We start from the raw sequence: 21,341 nt of genomic DNA, 5'->3' as shown, positions 1-21,341 counted from the left end.
ATAATAAATTTCTTTTTCATTTTGTAAACAAATTCTTTAATTTACAAAAAAAAAAAAAGAAGGGGAAAGGACAAAAACATAACTATCCTGTATACCCTTAACAATAAATTTAGAACCGACATTTTAACCTGCAGCTAAATAAACGCTGCAGCTGAGTATTTTGTATTATTTTTAAGTTTTGAATAAAATAATGTTATTAAACATTAGTTTCCGACTGATGGGACAGTACGGTGTCCTTTAACATATTTAAAGATTCGCCAGCTTTTGGATGAACTGCAACCTGTGACGCACCTTTAGTAGCCGCTTTGGCCTTGCCATGATCAACCAATCGCATTTCGATTTCCAATAACAATGCTGACCTGTAAACACATAAATTCGAAGTACATGAGATTAACGACTATTTAAAGGATGTTTAAAATTATAGTAAATTGAATTATTACTAAATGTATATTAATATTCTTAGTGCATTGAATTATTCCATTGGGGAATTCTTATATAAAAGGATTTAATGTACACCTAATATTTGTTATGGTTGCAGCTTACAAAAAACAAGTTAAGATTTTATTTACTTATAGGAATCGAAATTATTTATACAAGGCGATCTCATTTCGCCGAGTAACTACGACCCACTTTGCCATGACAATTGTAAATGGGAACAAGCCTAGTCTAGTAAGCCAGCTACTTGTTTGGTCCGATGTGGGGTGAAGGCCTCTCGTACGGTCGCAAAGCATGTTCTGGTCATACCTTGGCTTACTTAGTACTTGCCAAATATGTGAGATACAATATTTTTTTCCACTAGTGTGACAAAATTAATAGTATATCTAATAAGACAGCCGGGTTTTCCTAACTGAAGCGACTGAAATTGGACATAATATTTGTGGGAACGCTTTCCACAGCCTTAAGATTAATATCGTAAACGCCATAAACATTCATAGACGAATATAGATGCTATGGAACTGTTAAGTTAGAAAGAAAAATTACCTCTTTCATACACATTATTTTTAATAGAGGTGGTGTAACGTGAAACTAAATTATGAGCCTTTAATTTACTTTAAAACAATGCGAGACAGTTCTGCTTGGTGCAAAGGACCTTCGATGTTGCGCACCTTTCAAATAAAAAAAAAAAAAGTTCTGCTTGCCACTGTAATTAATAGCCATCTCGGCATTTCTGCCACTTAACTTTTATTGCCAAATTTCCAATAGAATTTTGTCATCCAATGCACACAACAATAATACCTACCTGTAGGCGCTAATGACCGAGATGTCGATGCGCCGAAAAAAAAACCTACCTGTAAGCTTCATATCGCATAACTATTTCTTCCAGCTGATGCTTATAAAGTCGTGTAAGCATAGCACTGAAACAATCTAATTCTGGCAGTCTAAACAGTTCCCATCGTAGTTTATAATCTAATTCTTGGGAAGCTCTAGAATATACGCCAAGCCAATGTGGTATCTCTAAAAGAAAGAATTATGGAATCGTTGATTTAAGTGTCAGAACAAATAGATACGTTATCGCATATTATTTCTGTTCTCAAAAACCGCAAAAAATTGTAGTGTGATGAATTTTATTCAGTTTTCTTACCGTGATTCAGATATGGATTGGCCGGTACAAGCGCACTGTGCGGATGAAAGTGGGTATGCCTAGGAGGTGTTGGCGGCGTTGGACCCACATCAACTTGATGAACCCTCAAATCCGGCTGGTATATGTAATGCGAACAAGGATGCTCATATTGTGCGGCTCTAGTGATATGACTGAAAAAATATAATTTTGCAAAAATCAAAACATTCACGGACAGAACAAAAGTATGTTTTCTTTTTCTTCAACCTCAAGAGTTCTTTTTATTGTTTTCCAACAATGTTTGCCTAAAGCTTCTTTCCCTTTTGCTTTCAGTTTATGCTTGCATCAGCTCATGAAAAGATATAGGTTAAGCCCAGACCAGGCACTCTCTTTCTCTGGTAAGAAATTTACAATTACGGAGTAGGTGAAAACGGGATGTTTGGAGTTAAAGCTACAAAGACAACCCTGTTATGTGAGAGCATGGAATCCTTGGTTTACAAATAGGTTAAAATTGCAGAAAATTATACCCTATATATCAAGCAATAAGCTTTAGTAAGTAATTACTCACTTAACAAGATGATCACATCTTATAATTGTAAGGTGATAATTGCCAGACTTGTAAAAACACTAGATAAATTTGTACTACTCACTTAACATAATAGACTCCATATTCCGGACTATCAATGCGTTCCCAACCTGTAGGTAAACCTTCTTTTTCTAACGGATGACTCCAATGGGTAGTCTTTGTGTTATGGTCAATGTAATATTTGCGTCCTCTTAACGTGTAGTCAGTAGTCCAACCAGGCGGTAGCGGAAGCTCACCGGAATCTTTAACAAACCAAATCAATTGCACAATTTAAAAAAATAGCGTCTTCTTAACGAAATATCAAACCTGCACTTTCTGCTTTTTTTTTACATCAAGAACATTCATCAAGAACACGAAATCATTGATCTTAAATTCGAATATCTGTACAAGTGATATTTTATCTTTTAAGAAGTGACAACAGAAAAAATGAGTTTGGAAGTCAAGCAGTCTCTCACAGCTCATACATTTAATTGTAATTTTGTAAAACATTATACCTGGTTGTGACTGAGTCATACTTAACTGAGTATGACTGGCCGGTGGAAGACATTGGACTATTTGCTGCTGTCTGTACGCAACCTATAACAAGCAACAGTTTTTAGACAGTACAAGAACATACTTTACATATTCACTAAATATGACCCGCGCTTTGTGCTGGATGGTAGTTATTTTTTTCTTTTTTTAACTAATGAAAAGGTATAGAGCAGCAAATGATAGTATTGTATTTAGATTTCCATCAATACTGCACTTGCGAATTAACAAAATTACATACTAAATAAATAAAAATATCATGGCAACGGAGGCGAAAGAAAAAAGAAAAGAAAAAGCAGGTCATAAATATAAAATATACATAAATAAATATATACTTTTAACTTCTTCGATCAAAACTGTGACGTAGAAAACCCTTTATACTAGCCTGAGACTTTTCCAGATTATACTGTGAGCCTGAACAGTGAATTGTATACGGTTGTTGAGAAAGTGCAGACAGGTCGTTCGGCGAGCCTGCCGATGTATACATAGGTGTCTGCGAAATTGCCGTACATTCGTCACTGCTAGCTACATGTAAATTTGCAAACCTGAAAAAAATATCTGATGGAGAACACACTTTTGATTTTCTCATCCTAAGATTATTACAATTCTAACTTATATTTTTAAAAACTTGAACTATAAGTATTCCCACTACATAACTACAGTTTTTAGAGATGATGTTTCCGCCGTTTTGAACACAGATAAATGTTCAATCTTGTTGGCACTGAGCAAAATGCAGTTGAGTACTGCCCCTCCAGCCAAAATAGCTAGTAATATTGTAAGAAATTAAACTACACCTTACCTTTGTGATAAGTCTGGAACTGAAAAACTCGTAGTATATTTGCCTTCATAACCTCTAACAGGTGCCGAAGATTGCCCTGCACGGCTCATGCTGAATTTTTGTGAAATACTGTCATTCTGTAGCTGAAACTGATAATATTGTTCTAATCATGACGGGTAATGTAAGTATTACATTAAAATAAGGGAACAAGTGTTATGTTTCATAAAGTAATTAAAAATAAGCTGAGTCTTGAGTATAAGATTAAGCAACGTCAAACTAAATACCGATATTTCTCCATCAAAGCCTGGAGTGCCCACGGCCATGCAGCATTGAAAAAGGCGATTAAGATCGTAATTTTGTTCTCTTTACCAACTATGTTCCCAAACTTTTCTTTTTAGCTACGTCTTTCACTTCAGTTTATCAGATTGCGCTCATTCCTGTCCAATCGTAACAAACTAATCAAGTTGCTAAGATAACTTTTTCATTTGCCTCGGAGGTAACATTTCCAATTACATTTTCTTCAGTCTAAAAAAAACCTCAATAGCCTATGATATGCTCCGCTACGTCTAGAGCAGGTAGGAGCTTTTAGTTGCCACGACACTAGACACATCTTGGATTTAGATGTGGAAAAGTACCTTTACTGCCACAGTGGTCCAGGCTACGGCTTCCGTCATGCTCAGGCAAGGAAGCCTTACAATGCCATTGAGAGCTTTGACTGCATCTACCTCTGAAGTCTTAGTCCATCAGACAAACTATTAGTTTAACCACAAGGTCATCCTGAGATTAAATTCCCAACTTTTTTCTTCATTCCCATTTACCAAGGATGACTACGACCTTGTTTAAAACATTATTGATGTGGTAAGAAGTAAAATCCTAACTGAGTGTAACTAATTAGAAGTGAGAAGTAAAAAAACCTGGAATGGATTTGAAGAGTTTCCTTCGTACTGGCGAGAATTTCTTTCGTTCCCCAAAATAGCTGAATTTAGAGTTGTGGAATACATCTGAAGAAAAACAACATAAATTAATAATACTTACAAATAATTGAAAATGTGGTTAGGTCCACAGTGCTGGACGTCTTTGATTTTATTCGTCGTAGTATGCATATTTCTTGAATCCCTAACCGGATTCGGGGTTTCATCCATCATTAAATTAATCAGTTTTGTACAGAGTTTTCGACTTCAATTAGTTACTGTTTTGCACTACACTGCTGACAGAGTGAGACAGGTGTGTATGTATGTGTTATTCAAAATGTTAATGAATAGTAAAACATTTTTTTAAAATAATAAAATAAAAATAAATGAAAGCTAGTAATTGTTTAAGGGTCTTTACGTTCTGTCAATATATAATGTTTTAGAATTGTATACTTGGAGTTGCACTTTATAGTACAAATGAAATAGGTATAACTGCGTGTTTTCCGCTTTAATTGGCGCGCCCCCCGTATTAGCTACAACTTCGACTTTACAATCCTATAGCATTATAAATACACTAAACGAACAGAAGCCTTAAACGATACTAGCTTTCATTTATTTCTACTTACTGAACAAAAGGTCCCTAGTTAGTAGTGAAAATCAAGAGAGCCTGGAAATTAAAAGAAGAATTATGGCCGCAAATAGGTGCTATTTTGGCCTAGTAAAGTGCATCAAAAGCAAGCTTATCTCCCGCAGCACGAAAATTCAAATGTACAAGACGTTGATCCAGCCTGTGCTTAAATACGGCTTCAAAGCATGGACCATGTTAAAGTAGATGAGCGGTCCTTGGCGGTATTCGAACGGAAGGTTCTCCGTAAAATTTATGGCCCTGTATGTGATGGACAGAACTGGTGAATCAGGAAAAACCGGGAGGTATATGCTTTGTTCAAGGAACCGGATATCGCCAAAATTATAAAACTCGGAAGACTGCACGTGGCAAGAATGGGGGATGAAGAAATACCCAAAAAAATTATGGAGGGCAGCGAACAAGGTCCCAGGAGGGTAGGCAGACCAAGAACGCGATGGCAGGATTGTGTGGCAAGAGATACTTTGGCAATGCTTGGATTTGGCAACTGGAGGGCGGCTGCGCAGGAAAGAGACGCCTGGCGGGCACGTCTTGAGGAGGCCAAGACTCTTCATGAGTTGTAGCGCTGTTTAAGAAGAAGAAGAAACAAAGAACAGTAACGTACGTTATACAGACTTCGTTGCTTAAAAAAAAAAGAAGAAAAAAACTAGGTATAAGAGATGGAAACTAAACTTGAAATTGTAAAAATTGAAGTGAGAGAATGCTGTGTGAGTTTTCATAATAGATTTTATATTTATAACTGTACTAGTCCATGAGGAGACTGAAATATACAATAAATAACAAAAACAATAAGGTTAACAGTTAATAATTAACAATAATCCCCAACGCAATCGATGTGCCGGAAAAAAATAATATAACAATAAACGAAATTTAAAAAATACCTACCACCGCATTTTCTGCCCGGAAACCAACTTTTTTAGCAGGCTTTTTTTGAGGTTCAATGCTCCAAACATTAATAACTGGAAAAATGAAGAAAATTAATTATACGTGCAAAACAACAGCTACTCACTTCATGTCCAAGTGTCTGTCTTAACTTCAACGAAGAGGAAGCAGTGTCTAGTAGTTAAAGTTAGGTTTTTAGTCTGGGATGTTTCTCATTTAGTTGAGGCCGATATGAGTGACTTCTTGGACTGACAAAGTGGCGAAGAATATCGTATTAACGTTAAAAATATCGTCGAATATTTTTTTGAGAGAACCCCTGTTAGTTATCACCCTTTAAACGTATAAGATGGAGAGTAAAGCTGAAGTCACTGCGATCTAAATAAATTATGGTTCCCTAAGATGTTAGCATATAGGCATTTTATAGAATGAACTCTTCAATTGCACAATATATTGCTGATGAGCTAAAATTTGTTAAAACCTGAAACCCCTGCAGAAATTGTTTTGAGTTAAACCACTATTTTTTGAAGTTACTTTTTTTTTTTGAAAAAGTAACGACATACCAGGAACAACACCAAGATGGGAAGAGAAATGGAATTGAAGATTTACCACTATGTAGGTAAATCTTCTCTTACTTTTAAGTTTCTGTCACGGAGAACATTTCTGAAGAAACTATTAAAACCTTAAATCCAAAAAAGAATAGCGCAAAAGCAACAGGAAGAGAAGTGTTTAATAAGAGGTTTTTTTACAAGATCTAAAAGGCTATGCCTTTTTTCTTCAACTAGAAAAGAAATCTATCTCTAATTAGTTAAATCAAATCTCCTGAATTTGTTCTAAAGTATTCCATCGGACATCATATTTTGTTTATATATTAGTGGAATTGACGATACATCATTTTTAAGAGCTAAGCCTTTATTTTCCTTTCAAAACTTTGTACCTGGACTTTTACAATGGTCTTAAATAAACTGGCAATGTGTTTAGCACAGATTGTCAAAGCTGAAGTTCAGGACGGTAAACTTGAACACCAACTAGAACGCAATCAAATCCCAAACCTAAAAATCACCAAAATATATGTATAGGTACACCTATTCAAAGAAGTATAGGTACGGAAACGCCTCATAAAGTCCCGGTTATAAATTGATTTAAACAATGATAACGCATCAACTCTTCGATAAAACAAATCTTTGTTTTTGACTTTTCGCCAATTATTAAGAAAATAAAAATCTGATAAGTTATGTAAATCAATTTTATCAACTTACTTGGTATTTCTGGAGGCGTGTCTTTCTTTACATATTTCCCAACAACTCCTTCTTTAACATTTCTTGAATCTTTCTTTCTAGAGAGCATAGTAACATATTGTTCTAACAAGTACTAATTTAAAAAAATGTTTTTTTTTTAACAAAATAGAAACTCAACCGATCATCAAATTAAATCAACATCACCTAAACTGAACTAGCTCAACTCGAAATAAAAAAAAAGGTAAATAAACAGTCATCAGGTTATTGTAACCCGCCTATTACCGTTAATGTATAACCTGTTAGGTATTTTTTTATAACAAAAATAAATAAATATAAAAATCTAAAACTTTAACTAAAAATTGAATTAAAAATCTATTATATCTGTTACAAAGTTGATAATTAAAAAGTTTACAGCAGAAATTTCAGCTTCGAAACATTTTAATAGCCCCTTCCTGTTAAAAATAATATCAAATGAGATACTCTAGAGTACTATAAGCGAATTTTTTACAGTGGAATAAAACATTAACTAAAGTATTAATTGTTGAAATTACCGTTAAATGCCGCAATTATTTAGAAAATTTAACCGAACAAGAACTTAAATTGATAAAGAAAGTTCATCGCGTATCCAAGGTAACGAAGGCGTACTTTTTTGTAATATCACAGACTGAATAGATTTCGAGAAAAACGTGTGCCACAAATGGGCTAAAACGGTATTTCAGAAATTGTTCTTGTTACTTTTTCTGTCAATAACCAAGCACCTAAATACTTGAACCGATTTCTGTAATGAGGTGTTACTCGAATCGAAATTTCACGTGGTTGTGGTGCCTTATAGGGGTTCTCGAGGCTATGCATCCTATGGAAGAAGAACTAGTCTCACATGAGTTAGACTAAAATTTAAATTCAATAAATTATTTAATAAATTAAATTTAATAATGATCTGATGAATGTGGAGTGAGATAGTGAGTGTTATATTTAGGGCCTGTTTTGAACTGTAAATGTTCAACTTCTGTTATCTTCTAAACTAATCGTTAAAATTGATCTTATACTCGCATATTGAGAGTGTAATAATAGTCTATACGTGATAAAAATTTGAGAATGATTTAAAAATTGTGGGTCATAATATTAAGACTTTACTTTTAGTGAGCATTTTGAAGTATACAAAGTTCAGTTACCCAGTATCTCATAAAATTCAGCGCTTGAATTTATTTTTTACTCGTATACAGAGACTAAGCTTAACATTTGTTCTAAAAAAAAAAGCTCATTGCGTAACGTACAGGATTAATTAAAACTGTTTCATTACTCCAGTCATTTAAATTAGCAATGTTTTACTGTGAACGTTGCAGTCGTCAGTATTTTGAATAGCTTTAAAGACTTTGATTTCATAGGCATATAGGAAGAGCTCTCGTTCTGAAGATCGGATTACATCATTATATATGTATATAAAAATAATAGACTAAAATAAGAACTCCATAGCATAGAAGTTATAAAAGGGGAAGTTAGATTAGATTAAATTAGGGTGGCCTCAAGGCCTGCGCCACCGCGACCCCTATGGATCTATTGTGGCTCCCCGGCTTTAGAGCTCACCCTCCAGACCCGTCCGTTTAATCAGACTCTTAATTCTGGAGAGTGGCTCCTGGGTAAAGCTCTCAGGCCTAGGTTTTTCCTCCCCGAGAAGTACCATCCTTAGCCATACGAGCCCCTCACACTGACACAACACGTGCAGTGCCGTTTCCTCCTCTTCCTGACAGAACCTACAACGGCTATCTTCTGCCAGGCCCATGCGATGCATGTGTTTTCTGAGCCTGCAGTGGCCCGTTAATAGGCCTACCATTATCCTTATAGCCCCACGGCCTTGACGGATTAATTCTGCGGTCAGCCTCGGCGAATAGCCTCTGATGAACTCCTTCGCCTGTCTCAGCCCAGTGGTGGCAAGCCACCACTCCTGAGCCCTACTCTGCACCCATACATTGATGGCCGCAGACTTAACACATTTCGAAACCCCAAAGCAGGGCTCCGGGCCAACGAAGTGTCCCGCAGAGCCTTCCCGGGCCAATAAATCTGCCACTTCGTTCCCCTTGTGTCCTGAATGACCAGGTACCCAAACTAGAAAGACCTTATTCTGGTCACTAATTTCCTTCAGGGCACCCAGACAGTCCCAAACCAGCCTTGAGTTGACCTGGTAGGAACTAACTGCCCGTAGAGCAGTCTGACTATCCGAGAAAATTACGACCTTAGAGTTAATAATTCCTCGCCCTTTAATCTCGGTGGCACAGAACCTAATTGCAGCTAGCTCAGCCTGAAAAACTGTAGCTAGTTTTCCTAGGCTAACCGAAAAACTACATTTCGGTTTCGCACCGTACACTCCCGCTCCTACGCCCTCCTCCATCTTGGAGCCATCTGTGTACCACATCGAATCTCCCACAACTGGGGGTCCACTTTTCCAAGCCTCCCGGTCCCCAATACAGACTTTGAAAGGCTTGTTGAAGTTATATTTGGGAGTCATAAAGTCCGAAGGCAGGCCCAGAATTGGGTCGGCCTCCAGCTCCTCGTATAACTCTTGATACGCTCCTCCATGCCTGATGGTAATGGGAGCTTGTCCTATCATAAGCCTAATGACAACGGCCTTTGCAACGCCTTGAATATATATGTGCAATGGGGGCAAATTTAATAAAACCTCCAAGGTCGCAGTAGGGGAAGTCCTCATGGCCCCAGTGACACTCAGGCAAGCCAGCCTTTGAGTACCACTGAGTGCTCGGATTCCACCCACCTGCAAGGTTTTCGCCCACCACGCCACCGCCCCGTGTGACACCATGGGTCTAACCACACTTTTATAGATCCAGAGCGTCATCCTAGGGCTTAATCCCCAACTTTTTCCACACAGCCTTTTGCAGCATCCTAAGGAAACCTTAGCCTTGTGGGAAATCATATTTATGTGTGAAATCCATGTAAGCCTTTTATCGAAGATAACCCCAAGATACTTGGCCTCCATGGACAGGGGGATAGAAGGGGAAGTTAGATAAACGGTTCCCCGTCAACGCGACCATATTGAACTCAAGATAAGATTCAAAATATGCAGAGAAAGATTTAATTTGACACAGTAATATATTTGGTAAGAAAGTTGTCCGGCCACTGAAAGAAAAGACCTCCGAAACCAAAGTGAGAAAATTGGTGAACTTTGAAGAGTCTATTACTGAGGCGTTACATGTCCATGTAAACTACTTCCAGTTAGGAGCTTTCTGAATGAAATGTTTGAAAATAAATAAGTTTTTAGTAGAGGATTTTTCAATAACAAACATGTGTTTTGACGAATCATTAAAGAACATCAAATTTGAGCGAGAATGTCGTAAATTAATTTATCAAGTATTTTACGAATAACAGGCTACTAAGGGGCGCTAATGACCCCCAGTAGTCGATGCGCCGTAAAAAAAAGTTATTTTTTACCAGCCAATAGTCAGTAACATCAGAAAGATTTCTGGTTTCTAAAATTAGTTTGATGAAGTTTTGTTCCTGAAAACCCAAGGAGTTGTCTAAAGCGCAAATGGCTTCGAAATCAGAGTATTAATTTAACTGTTATTAAAAGTTATTAGTCTACTATAGAAAACATTTAGGAAAAAATCCCCAAAAAAGTGAAAAATCCATTCGATAATATAGTACTTCCGGTTTGTTCCTTTTTATGGCGTTTTGTTCAGATAAGCCTTTATTCATAGATCTATAGCGGGTTAAATGCGGAAGTTAGCAATAAACTAGGAAAATGTAGCGTTTACTGTCTTACTGTGTAGTATTGAAACGTTGTTAGTCATACCACTCCGTGCAGAATTTCGGTGTCTAAGTATGGTAAATAAATTTGCCGGTAGATAACATTTGTCTGAAACGCGGCCTTCCAATAACTGATCCCTACTGCAACTATACCTGTCGAACGCCAAGATCAAATAGTCACCGCAATGGATTCGAAATCACATGCTCATTTGTATACCAATTCGAGAATGTGAAGGTTTAATCATAAATCACATTCTGCAGATGGTGGTGTAAAATCTCCTGCTAAGTACGAGTAATTGCGGAACCACGGTTTGACGGCAAATCCAGGGTAGAACAGCAGTGTAAAATTTACCCTTCTTTGAACTAGGTAATTTCGTTTCCATTTTTGAGACAAATTTTGTGTATAGTGGTTTTTCCAGTCGGAATGAGAGTGACTCAATACGTGGTCGACCCGCTGCCGCAATGCCTCTTTAGCCCAGGCATTCGCCTTGTCGTTGCCAACTAACCCACAGTGTTCTCTCACCCATATTAGATGTACAGATTTTCCATTGCTAATCAGTTGATACATTCAATCTAAGGAATCTAACACAAGGCAGGAAGGATCTTTGCCAGGATTTTGTATTTTTTATAGAACTTTTTACTACCGCTGAAAATTATGGAGCATTGCAGATTCGAAATTAAAATATCGGATAAAAATGTATTGTCAATTAATTGTGCCGGAAATATTGAATTAACAGTTAAAATTGCACTTGGAACAGGAGTCAGACTGGAAGTCATATAAAGTGCACCCTACTCCTCTACAGCCAACTGTGTTAAAGTAACTGGATTGAGGGAATTTATTTATCTAATTATTTACTTAGTCAGAAAGGTTGTAGTCAGAATTATAGGAGTCTGTAGAAAAGACTAAACCTTGAGGCGGAGGACCTCAAATCGGAATTGTGTCGAGGCCCCTTGGGACGTGTATTTCCGAAAACCAAAAATCGAAAATCTGCACGATTACATTCGTTTCTATTACTTAGGGAAATAATGGTGGAAACTTTCTTTTACCCCAGTTTATGTTATTAAATTTTCAAGGAACTCCGAATATTATTTAAATGGAAGTTGGTTTCTACTTGGATGTAATACAAGTCTGCGTTTATGGCAATTTTACTTAAAAAACGAATAAGAAAATTAAAAAGTGCCAGATCATTAGCGACTTAATCAGATTGAATTAAAGAAATTTTGGTTGAAAACTGAATTAAAAAGGATTGAAGAATATATGTAGATAACTTCGATAATGAAATAAGATCTCTCGTTGAACTGGAGCCTATTCGAGGAGAGCTTCAGTTCCACAAATACTAAAGAGAATCAAAAGAACTTCGCACGGTATTACAAGCCTTGCGATTAACACTACAGCCTAGGCCAGGCGTGATAGCATCACACTGCTGTGACTATCAAGTTAGCCTAGTGCCCCACCACTCGTTAGCCCTTACTCCAAACACTGTTACCCCATTGTAAGGTTGTGCCAGAACGAGGGGAATTACAAGAGCACTCATGGGCCAGCTGTGCTGGTACTGAACTGTGAACCCTCCCCTTGGACTCCCCTCTTTTGTATTCAACAAATTCCCTAGTCCGTCACCCGTAATTCCTCCCGAAGCATTAACTCCATATGCTTTTCTTAATTACAGAATACACAATTATAAAATAAATAAATCAGTTTTTTTTAAAAAAGAAAATTAAATCAAAAAAGTCCTATATATTTACAAATTTTTTTTGTTTAATTACCGGTGTAAAGGTAGCGTAACAGTTTTCTATCGATCCAAAAGTACCCTAACCTGGCCTAATAAATTTTGGCCAGACACGTAAGTTTTAAGTTGTATTTATTTAAAAAAAATTGAAGTAATTTTGAAAAACAGACCTTCCAGAAACAAGTGAAAAAAATAAAACCTGTACATTTTCCCCACTAGGTTGTCAAAATTTAAATATAGCATCACTTTATTTTTATTTTTATTTTAAATAATTTCAATATGAGGTTAGTAGGTATTGAAGTGAATCTGTGTGAAGTTTTTCATCTCTGACATGGATAAAGAAGATGCAGGTATGTTTCTTTTGATTAAATTGATTTTATTAATTATTTCATTTGTTTGAATTTGTTAAAATGCTCTTTTAAAATTTCTCATTTTAAACCTATTAAAGGCAACGAAAAATTGCTTTTATAGTTGAACAAGCGCTACCAGATATATTTTATAACATTATTATCCCAAAAAATTATTAAAATTGTTGTATTATATAAAATAAAATCAAAGGATTTCATTTTCTTCATTTTTACAATCTAAAATAGGAAGGTTATTTGAAGGTTATACTCACGTGAGGCTAGTGAATTTCTAATAATGTTGGATTTATTTAAGAATTGATAAAATTTTGTATTTAAATAGCTATAAAATTATGCAAATTCTTTAAGTATTATACAGTAAAGTATAAAAATTCCTTGCCTACAAAATGTTTAAAATTCGTACTTCAATGAATGAAGAATTATTTACGTAATACTAAGGCAGCTATATTAAAATAATTTTTTTTCTAGTGTCATCTAAGTGAGTTTTATAGATTCAAACGAAAATTGTGAAGTAAACAACAAAATAACTAGGTTATTTGCACTGTAGTGTAGTCTTGTTTTTAACAATACTGTAGGATGGTTGTGTAGTTTTTTTGAGGCGGCTGGGTCTTTAATTGAAATTTGGGGATATTAGATTTATACTGTTTTTTATTAGTTCTGTACTTACGTAACAAATTCTTTGACCTAGTAAATTATTAGAAGCCAAAAAGATATACTATTTATTCTTTTAGACAAAATAGTACCTGCCTAAATGTTTTTTTTGAGTGTCATAAAATACATTGGTGTATTAGATAATTCATAGAAGTTTACTGTAGGTACTTATTAAAAATCCTCATAACAAGATCGGACAGCCTGAAGTTGCAGCAGAATTCAAACAGCTAAATGTTAGAGAGCATCAGGATAATTTTGGAGAAAAAAATAAAACTCAATTTTTACCCTAATTCAAGTACTTCTTTTATGGTTTTTGCTATTCAGGATGACATCTGGTACAGTCGCTTTATTATTCACATTATCGTTTGTATAATTCTTCTTATTTATCAGTTTTTCTTCTGTGTTTAAAGTGTGGATGATTTATAAAAAGTCCGCCATTATTTTCTATCTATGCACATCTTTGTCCTATTCCAATTTACTCTTTATTTACAAACTACTTTCCTTACACTGTGCTCTCATTACATTTTTTTTTTTTCTTGTACATAGACTTTCCGAAATCCCCATTTCATACGCCCTTCGAGGTATTCAGGTTGATGCATTCTCTTAGCATTATCAGATCATTGCAGCCACGATTTCTCTAATACTTGGCATAGAAAGACAAATGTCAGTTGTATAGTTAATCTCATGCGGTATCTTGTTTGGTTTTTGCCCTATCTTCCTCAAAATCCCATTATTACTTCCTGCAATCTCCTTTATTTTTTTAGGGTCCAAGTCTCGTAACCATGGAACAAAAGTATTTCCATATTCTACACATTTTTCTTAAATACTATTGTTGCTTAGAAACTTTTTATTTAGTGCGAAAAAACTCTCACGTCCTATTCATTCATTAAATTCATCACTCAGTGTGCCATCCGAAGTGTAGAAGGAAGATCCTTCCTTGCCCGAGGATATATCTCGCGTAAGTGAGGTTCAGCTAGATATCGGCTGCTCTGAAGATTATCACGCATTTAGTTTTCTCTGCGCCGACTATTTTTCCAACTCATCCACTAACACATTAGGATTTTTAAAAATTTCTCTTTTCCACTCAATTTCTTCAGCAATCGCTAAATAATATAATTTTAGCTTCCAACGCCTAAAATAAGTTTCTTCTGTACGTCACTAACAAGATTTCATTATATTTTTACCTCGTAATTAACCACGTACTCACCTCATTCACCATTAGTAATTTGCCTAGGTATCCGAGCGGTTAGGGGCTAGGCTTGCAAAGCTAAGATCCGCAAAGTATTTTGGTACTGGATTTCATTCCCGGTTTTGGCCTAGATTAGATTTAGTAAAAGTAAAAAAAGAAAAGAAAAAAGTAATTGCCTATTTTTTCAGGCGGGATTTACGTCCACCTACCAATTAGGGGTCGTGGACGGTGGCGACTGGCAAATATACTTTACTGTAAATTTCTTTTATTAGCCATTAAATAAAATCCAAGGCCTAAGACCGGGAATCGAACCCAGTACCACAATACATACGAGCCTAGCAGCATTAGCTTCGCAGGTCTCGCCTCTAACCGCTCGGCTACCTTGGCGCCTGATTAAATTTATTTAATGGTTTTTATGAGATCTTTTCCTACCGTATTAGGTAGTCGGAGGTAAAGCCCACCTGAAAAAATAGGCATTACTTTACTTTTTGTTTCACTTTTGGTGTTCTAACTAGTTGGCGCCACTGCAACCCCTCTGGGTTTCGGAAGCGTAGGGTTTCTGGCCAACCCTTAATGGGATCTAATCTAATTTATTAAACTAGAAGGTACTCTCCGTTTGGGTTAAAAAAATATCCCTCTTTGGTTAATCGACAAAGAGTGCATCTTCAACAAGACCGACCTCGAGTTTCGTCAAGACCTCTGGAAAGATTTTAATTTTGGGCTTCTCGCTGACGTAGCTTGCAGCTCAGACCTGTCATCGTTTTCCACTCACTTTTTTACCTGGTGAAAATTCCAAATACTCTGAGGTGGGAAGATGGGATTGTTTGCTAATGTAGCTAATGTAATGGTAAGGGTTTAGAATTGTTAGCTCACTCACGGGTTTAAGTTATAGAAAATGATGCGAATGATTGATGGTGTTACAGTGAGTACATAAATAGTTTTTTAATTGAAAGTAAAAAAACATAGCCTTTTGTTGCACCTTAGTGAAATTAATTTATAATTTTTTTTATTATTTAAAATCATTTTTGACGTCAGTTGACTATTGTTGAAAACAATGAATTGCAGCCAAAGCAACCTATATAAATACATTCCATTGCACTTTCTGAGAGTCAAAATCCCTTAGAAAAATGCAGACAAGTTACTTCTAAACGTCAAATTATCGCAACACCTAAATTTAATATAAATGACAATTATTTTATTTAAATGGGCAACTTCACACTCGCTGCAATTAACATAGTAAAATTTTGATAAAAAAAGGTAATTTTTACTAAATGTAAAAACAGGTATAACAAAGATAGTTATACAGGTTTTATACAACAAAAAAAATTCTCTTCAGGGTAGCTGTAGTCCCAGAAGCCGCCTCAAATCCAGTTTCTTAGAAACGTGAAAAACAACCCCTCTCCCCTTAAAATCCCTTCAAAAATGACTTTTTCAGCACGTTTTTCAAATGAAAAGGTTCTGAGCACCAATGATCTCAGATATTGGCGTGCCTCAAATTAAATATATATATAATCAAATTTGAGGAAATTAATTGAAATACCTATTTTGTGAGAATCTGGGACAACGATTGAAAAGTTTGATGATTGGCGTAACCTCATAGCAGCTTATTTTTAAAACTCACTCATGTAAGTTCATTGAGGGGTGTAAAAACTCATACAACCCTCTGTTGAAGATTGTAGAAAGCGTAGCGTTAATGCCAAGATTACTGTCACCTAAACGAGCTTTGCGGTTCCATTTAGAGAAACAGTTCAAATGTCAGAGGATATATTAAAACGAAGATGTCGCGGTGACTCGAACTGACACGAGCGCTACGACTCGAACTTGCATCTCTTTTCAAGAATTAATCATCAGTAATAACGTTAATCAGATAAAGATTTACTAAATCTAGATACTTAGGATGGAAAGATGTACCTGTATTAAAGTCAATCAAAATATTATAACTAACTAATGAAAAAGTATTAGGAATAAACAAAATTATTTTTAGAATATTTTTGTATTGTATAATTACAGAAAAAATTAAATAAATGTAGTTAATAACAATTATTAAGGGATAGTCACCCGATAGAATGATCTACATTACAGATGATTAATTCGCAAATAAAATGATTTATTTAAATTCAGTCTGTTCAATCAGATACAGATCAGGCACATATTAGCATGAGATACCTTGGGGACAAATAGCGAAGAATATTGTTCCATGTATTAACTTTAATAAAAAAGTCATTACTAGAACCACAAGTGACAATCTTGCATTTTCGGCGCGAAAAGCTGTCTACCGCAGCGCCGCGCGTCTGTGAAAACAACCGCGAGCCGTGCAGTGTTATGTGCCATTCCATTAGTTTTCATTGGTTAAAAACCCGAACAGAGCTGTGTCGTGTCACTCGCGATTTACACGGCCCAGTATGCCTAGCCTAATGTGTGACTCTCAGAGTATGTACAGTATGTATACAGTTATGTACATTTTGTGATTGTTCGGGGTACAGTGTAGCGTTTTTAGGCTGGGATACTTACAGGAATGCCAAATGATGTGCGGTCACGTTATTGTAGTGCCATAATGTATTTGGAAATGCGCTTTCATTTTTATAGTTAAACTGCCCTCCTTAAAAACTCCTGGATCAAATTTTTTCTCGCAACATTTTTCAAATAAAAGAGACTGATTATAGTGTATGTAGGTAAAGACGAGGGTTGGTTGATCTAGTGCAATGGTCGGCAACGTTTCATACAAGTGGATTACTTTTCTATTTTTTTGACGAAAATTTTTGCTGATGGGTCACATCACTTCTATTTTAGATTACATTTTATCTCAGAGCACAGAAAATGAAAAAAAAACACAGATGGGATCATCTGATATTCCTTAAATAGATAATTGCCATCAAATCCTCATCAAAACTTGAAAAAAAATCATAAAACTTCAGCCGAAAAGTAAACACCATGTAAATAAAATGCAGCCCTATTTAATTAAGAACATTTTATCATTTTAATGACTTCCTTGATGAACCAACTTCCCAGAATAGTGAAGAATTTTTTTTTTTAAACTGAACCATCAGCATAAGGTTTACCATGCTGAATTAATCCAAGCGATGCAATAACACTTGCATATGTTGAATGTATTGAACTCTTGTTTGGACTCACAAATTTGTGAATAGTCTCTGTTTATTAAAATTCTGTACACATCTATGAATGTATTCCAATTTATCTTCAAGATCCATTTTTGAAAGAGATGCACTGTGTTTGGAGAATAATGTCACTGAACATTGTATTTGCGAGCAGTTAAATTGTCGCCACAGATTGAACGCCAAGTAGAACACATCCATATTCTTTTTCCCATATGATTTGAAACAGTCTGGCTTTTGGCACCCTCAAGGATCAGACTTTTGATTTTCTCAAATTGATACAAATTGAGTACTTGGTTTTCTAAAAATAAAAGAAAAGTAGTAAATTGACATACATGCTACATAATCAATACATCTCTATGAAGTCAGTGTATTAGAGATTTAAGAGTTCACGCATCATTAATCCCCTATATAAATATTATTTATATTAAATATAAAAATATTTGTTAATATTTTTAAAACTCCACAATACTGCATTTCTGCTTGAAAGTTTTTTGCAGTATACCAGGTACGAGCCTAAATAAAGAGCCAAGCAATATTGATTAGGCTGCGGTGGGCATAATTAAAATGCTACAAAAGTCATTACAAGTAATTTCACTTTTAAAATTAATCATCAGAAGGCGGGAAAAATTAAGAATAAAGAAATTATCCAACTATTAAAATACTAAAGAACTGTCTCCTGTGACACTAAAATTTTCTCAGTGGGTCACTAGGTGACCGGCGGGTCATAGGCTGCCGTCCAGTGGTTATGAAGAGAGATAGCTATGAAGAGGGGATTCCTAAGCCTAGATAGATAGATAATATTATGTATTTAGTGCATACATATACAGCGGTTCTGTGTTACATAATAGATTAATTTACAAAAGATTGAAATGATAAAATAATAATATAAATGGAAATCGTAAACAAAACTGTAGTGACAACTTAAAAATAAAAATGAATGATAATAATACTAGCGGGAAGGGATTAGCTATGAGGTTAGCGTACTGGACTCCCACGCGGAGGTCCCGGGTTTGAATCCAGCAGCTGACCCTTAGATTTTCTCTTCCTAGGAGCTTCTTACAGCTCACTGTCCGATGATGGACAGTTCTGTAACGAGAGAACACTGTCCGGAGGCCGGCAGTGCACTGAAAAAAGCTCCGGGCGCCAATAACCTTAGATGTTGACGCGCCTTAAATAAAAATAATAATAATAATAATACTAGCAATAAAAGTAATAAATAATTTCCGCAAGAACAAATTTAAATAAAATGAAATAAATGGAAAACAAACATGGCAAATAAGAATATTCTCAATACATTAATAATACTTAAACTTGAAAATATCTTTTCATATTTAATAAAATCTTTGTTCTTCATCCATTTCGGCAGAATGACCTTAATTTTAGAGCTGCTACTCTAAAAAAATACATTTTGTCTAAATGCTTTTTATTTTGAATGTTTAAGAGCAAATGAATATCGGCTTATTGGCAGTAAACTCAGATAAATAACGCTTCCTGAATGGGCTATAATTAGGGCAGTCTAGTAAAAGTGTTCTAGAGCTTCACATTTATTTAAATTGCAGACATTTAAATCCTCAGTATCGGAAGGGAACAGAAGTTCCAAAATGAAATAACAAGTTGAGCGTTCCGCGGTTTTTTGTTTTTGAGATTTTCTGGCAGATCATGCGTTAAAAACATTTTTTTCGTGTTCAGCAATTTATTAGTGTAGACATAGTAATAAATTTAACCTAGACCTGAGACAAACACCCAAATTAGAACATGTTACAAGTTAGTGGAGCTCATCAAACCAAAAAAATGTTCTGAATCATTAAATATGGCCTTAAAGTTCTTACAAAAGACATATGTTTTGTGTAATACAGGTTCTAGGTCGTTTCGGTTTAGAAAGATCCACAATCAGCTTATCTAATACGCTAGAAGATGCCAGCAGAATTGCTAATGTCACATCTGTAGATTACGTCCTAGAGGACGGAAGTAATTTCTTAATTTACAGTTTAAAACAGAATTAATAAAAAGGTCTTCATTTGAGAATATCATAGTACTTGGTTCCAACAAAAATTTATAGGGAACATAAATTGAAGTAAATTTAAATTCTCTACAGTTTGTTCAATTAACCAAGAAATGAGATACAAAAACATAATGTGTTTATAAAGAATCCTAAGAAGTTTTTTCCCTTTTTAGAATTTTAATAATGACTATAAAACTGCACAGAACACAATATTACCAATTTTATCAAACATTTTTATCATATCAAGCTATAAATAAGCAGCTATAAATGTGTCTAACAGTTCTCTGAATTGTTCTAGCATGGCTCGTCTCTTATTTTAGGAAACAACTAGCTTTGAGGACAGCCTTGTACGAGTAGTTTGCTGTAATTTATACTAGAATGCGATTTCTCGTGAAATAACTCCTAAGGTTGGCCGGCGACCTGTTGATTTTAGATGACACAAATTAGATTTATTAAAAGCTTATTGTGAAAATAATAGGATCACCTTAAACGTTAATAAAACAAAGATTCAAAATTTCGGACAAGGTCGTTAACATTAAAAACGAAGAACATTTTATTATGGTAACGAGCACTTAGAAATTGTAAATGAATTTGAGTATTTGGGCATGACTTTTACTAGATCCGGTTTATTTAACGAAACGACAAATAGGACCATAGAAAATCAAATGCGACTGTTGGAACCGTAATTGGTATTCTTTCTTCCGGTAAATCCAAAAGTTGGCAATATAAAATCTGTCTGTACCGGAACTTGGTAAAGAATTGTTTATTTTATTGTGCGTCAGTTTGGAGTTTAAGGAACCTAGACCAATTAGAAAAAGTTCAAGTAGGCTTCTTTAAACGTTTACCATGTTTGCCTAAAGGTTTCCCAATCATTTACTTCGCCTTGAAACTGAACAACCTCATTTGGAATATGAAGTATTGAAGCACGCATTGATATGGTTGCATTAAATTCTTTGTGTGAATGATGATAACTGTAAAGATCTGCTTAGCGACCACAACGACCATGCTCACGACCGCGATTTTGCCCGTTCCACTTGCTTGCGAGCGTTGCGATCGAAAACCCAAGTGGAACGGACTGTGGGCGTTTTAACCGTTCATGTAAACATTACATATGGCGGCCTCGAAAATAAGTCAGAAGCTTGAAGAGGTTGTTTTTTAATTTTAACCCCGTTTATAAGCATTTATAATACTTTATTAATTATTGGTAAAGTTGACTTTTATTTAAAGAATATATATAGTTCAATTTTTTATATTACATTTTAGTGGAGTATTTATAAAATTTACGTTTAAATAAAATTAAAATGTCTTTTGTAGCAACAGTTGGATATTTATCAATAATGCTTTAGAAAGTTCTTTATCTAGTTCCGATGAAGAGTGGAATGCAATTTTACAAAATCGCAATGATAAAAAGCGA

General features: G+C 35.2%; 2 protein-coding genes across 4 annotated transcripts in view; one reads left to right on the top strand and one right to left on the bottom strand.

Moving 5' to 3' along the window:
* Positions 1 to 8: 8 nt before the first annotated feature.
* On the bottom strand, positions 9 to 7,418 carry LOC141459105 (uncharacterized). The gene is made up of 10 exons (XM_074137709.1): positions 7,143 to 7,418; positions 5,890 to 5,963; positions 4,365 to 4,451; positions 3,472 to 3,599; positions 3,058 to 3,217; positions 2,639 to 2,720; positions 2,209 to 2,386; positions 1,583 to 1,752; positions 1,290 to 1,455; positions 9 to 359 (listed from the first exon to the last, which is right to left on the bottom strand). Exons 1-10 carry the CDS (start codon positions 7,228 to 7,230, stop codon positions 197 to 199), a joined length of 1,296 nt encoding a protein of 431 aa, XP_073993810.1. The 5' UTR covers positions 7,231 to 7,418; the 3' UTR covers positions 9 to 196.
* Positions 7,419 to 12,468: 5,050 nt separating this feature from the next.
* LOC141459104 (solute carrier family 41 member 2-like) overlaps positions 12,469 to 21,341 on the top strand; it is a 31,310-nt gene continuing 22,437 nt past the window's right edge. For 2 of the 3 annotated variants that reach the window (XM_074137707.1, XM_074137708.1), the window contains exon 1: positions 12,471 to 12,954. In XM_074137707.1, the coding sequence (XP_073993808.1) occupies positions 12,936 to 12,954 (19 nt within the window). In that variant the 5' untranslated portion in view covers positions 12,471 to 12,935. Of the gene's footprint in view, positions 12,955 to 21,341 lie in introns of all 3 variants that reach the window. The other variant, XR_012461379.1, reaches the window with a different exon arrangement.

The sequence above is a fragment of the Rhodnius prolixus genome, unplaced genomic scaffold, assembly GCF_049639745.1.
Source record: "Rhodnius prolixus isolate KJV_2025 unplaced genomic scaffold, Rpr scaffold_11, whole genome shotgun sequence".
NCBI classification, from domain to species: domain Eukaryota; kingdom Metazoa; phylum Arthropoda; class Insecta; order Hemiptera; family Reduviidae; genus Rhodnius; species Rhodnius prolixus.
Note: the sequence above shows the minus strand (reverse complement) of the source record. Positions and strands in the feature narration are given on the sequence as shown.

Excerpts from the sequence above, each read along its gene's own strand:
- LOC141459105 (XM_074137709.1), bottom strand. The coding sequence starts at position 7,230 with ATGCTCTCTAGAAAGAAAGATTCAAGAAATGTTAAAGAAGGAGTTGTT. Across the intron at positions 3,218-3,471 it reads GTTCCAGACTTATCACAAAG|GTTTGCAAATTTACATGTAG; the intron begins GTAAGGTGTAGT and ends TATTTTTTTCAG. Across the intron at positions 2,721-3,057 it reads ATAATCTGGAAAAGTCTCAG|GTTGCGTACAGACAGCAGCA; the intron begins GCTAGTATAAAG and ends TGCTTGTTATAG.